At 49.4% G+C, this 2,240-nt stretch overlaps 1 protein-coding gene across 1 annotated transcript in view; it reads right to left on the reverse strand.

Annotated features, from left to right (window-relative positions):
• Positions 1–2,240, reverse strand: part of LOC102681650 (irregular chiasm C-roughest protein-like) — a 132,381-nt gene continuing 130,141 nt past the window's right edge. The window contains exons 12-14 of the mRNA XM_006622405.2: positions 1,310–1,564; positions 423–552; positions 1–161 (exon numbers count right to left, since the gene is read on the reverse strand). Coding sequence (XP_006622468.2) covers positions 63–161; positions 423–552; positions 1,310–1,564 — 484 coding nt within the window. The 3' untranslated portion in view covers positions 1–62. The remainder of the gene's footprint in view (positions 162–422; positions 553–1,309; positions 1,565–2,240) is intronic.

Raw genomic sequence — 2,240 nt, forward strand, 5'->3', positions numbered from 1 at the left:
CCGAAGGCGGTACTAGTTAGGCCCGAACGTCGATGGTTCTAGTTCGGATAGACCCCCTGGCCTCATACATGCGTCGCTAACGTCCCCACCGCCGAGGTGCGTTTCACCGTCGCCACTCCGCCGTTCGGCCCGCCCGTGATGTAGTGCGCCGACAGTGGTGCCTGAAAGACAGAAATCGAATGCAGACAATTGGAAAGCCTCGCCCGTCGCTTCCTTTCTGGACGAACCGGAAACCTGTGGACGGTTTGTTAAAAATTATAGGGGAGAGAAGGTTTGATCGATCAGAGAATCGATCGTGCAAGCACGTCGAACAGAGATTCTAACTAGTTCTGGAACTAGTTCAGGTGAAGGATAGGAATGTACCTGAGATGTCGTAACTAGCATCTAGGAATTTGGCACACATTCGCCGGCATTGTACTAACCTGCGGTCCAGCGCCGTTCAAGGTATTCAAGCTATTCATTCTCATTGCTTGCGTGTAAGGCGGTGGTGCAGGCGTTACTCCCGGCACAGCTGTGTGAGGCGCGTGTCTCAGTTGCTCCGCTGCTGACATTCTATTGTTCCGAGGAAAATAAAAGAAGAGAGAAAAGAAGTGTCAGGCTGGTTTTCTCACGCGCGTGATCGATATATTACAAGAAATAAATCGCGTATCGCTGTCGTCGAAAAACGAGTTCGACGAACGAGGACGACCACGGATTCGCCCGATTAATATTGAACGCCGGCGACGGTTCCGCGAACCTACGTTATAAATATTCAAGACAGATACACACACAAGCGCACACATACGTATACACGATTCATAATTCACGTGGAATATAATTAATTCGCGGAAACGATTGCACACACGGTGCAACAAATCCGTTAATCAATACGTCGTAAATATCGTAACGTTAACGTACGGTACACGATGTTCGTGCGTATGTATGCATGTGTACGTGTATCGACGTTCTCGAAATCGGGCGCCATCGCCTATCGTCTTTCGTTCTCCTCCAACGTTCCATCTTTTCGTCGCATCTTTCCACGATTCGATCGATCATCCCGTAATATCTCCCCCACCCTCGAACGAACGTTTCCTTCGAACCGAAATATCACGTTCGAACCGCGGCTCGAGCATAATTCGATCGTCTTTGATGCGCTCGGCGCGCACCTCTGCAGGATTACTGTACGCGAAAACACAATTACAGTTTGGTCAAAGCTTGCTCTATTACACGACTACGTGGAACTAGATTGCGGGCTCGATTACACAGGGGGCGCGAGTCCCACTCGATAGACGGGGATAGGGGACGGGAGCTAAACCTCTGAGAACTTTACCTGAGGTAGGGGTTCCCATACGTTGCCGAGAAACGCGGGTCGATCGCGGGGGTGGTTTGAGGGGTTGAGCTGCCCAAATTCGCGGAACTCAGACCGATCTTCTTCGAGGCCAGTATGCCGCCAGAAGGTATCCTGCTTAAGGATTCCCGCGACGCTCCCACACCTTGCGTCGTGGGCGGCATGTAGTCGCGGGTGTAGTCCACGTACGGCACGTAACCGTTATTGTTACTGCCGTCCTGCAACATCGAAACGAAATGGGGAATGTTAAAGATCGGGAAGTTTTTTCCACTTTTCCCACTCGATCCCGTCGACAATTTTTAGAAGTAGCTCGTTTATAGCGAGTATCTTTGAGAGCGTCGAAAATACTCCGTGTTTCCTTCGTATTCTTTTCGAAAGGAGGATCCATTTCGTTCGTGAAAAATACGAAGGAAACGCGAGACACGTTGAAATTAATTCGCTGGGATGCAAGATGGTCGTCTTGCGAACGATCGATCGATCGAACGTAAAACGTAAGTTTCGGATTGTCGCGAGTCAAGGGAAAGCTCTCTAAGTTTTTTCCCGACTCATAATTCGGTGTGTAGAGAAATTAGGATCGGATTATCATAGTAGAAGGAAGGTCTGAAACGTGGTCGAATTCCAAATGTTCCACGCAGCGAAGTTAAGGAGGTGGTAGGTATCAGGATTCGGTGTGGGAAATTCTTAAAAACTGCAAATTAAATCTACACGGTCCTCGAGAGTGCATGCCCTGGAGAGAGAGATTCTACGCTTTAATATGCACTCTTGGAACTCGGTGCTTCTTCGTGCAATAAACTAGATTAAGCTCTGGCTCCGGTTCTTGGCATCTTCTCTGCGCGAGATCGCAGAGAACAGAGAAATTTCGAGAGCTCGTGCATTCGACGCGATTTTTCAACATTTCTCCCCCCCCCCCTTC

Source organism: Apis dorsata, unplaced genomic scaffold (genome assembly GCF_000469605.1).
Source record: "Apis dorsata unplaced genomic scaffold, Apis dorsata 1.3 scaffold_683, whole genome shotgun sequence".
Taxonomy (NCBI): Eukaryota; Metazoa; Arthropoda; class Insecta; order Hymenoptera; family Apidae; genus Apis; species Apis dorsata.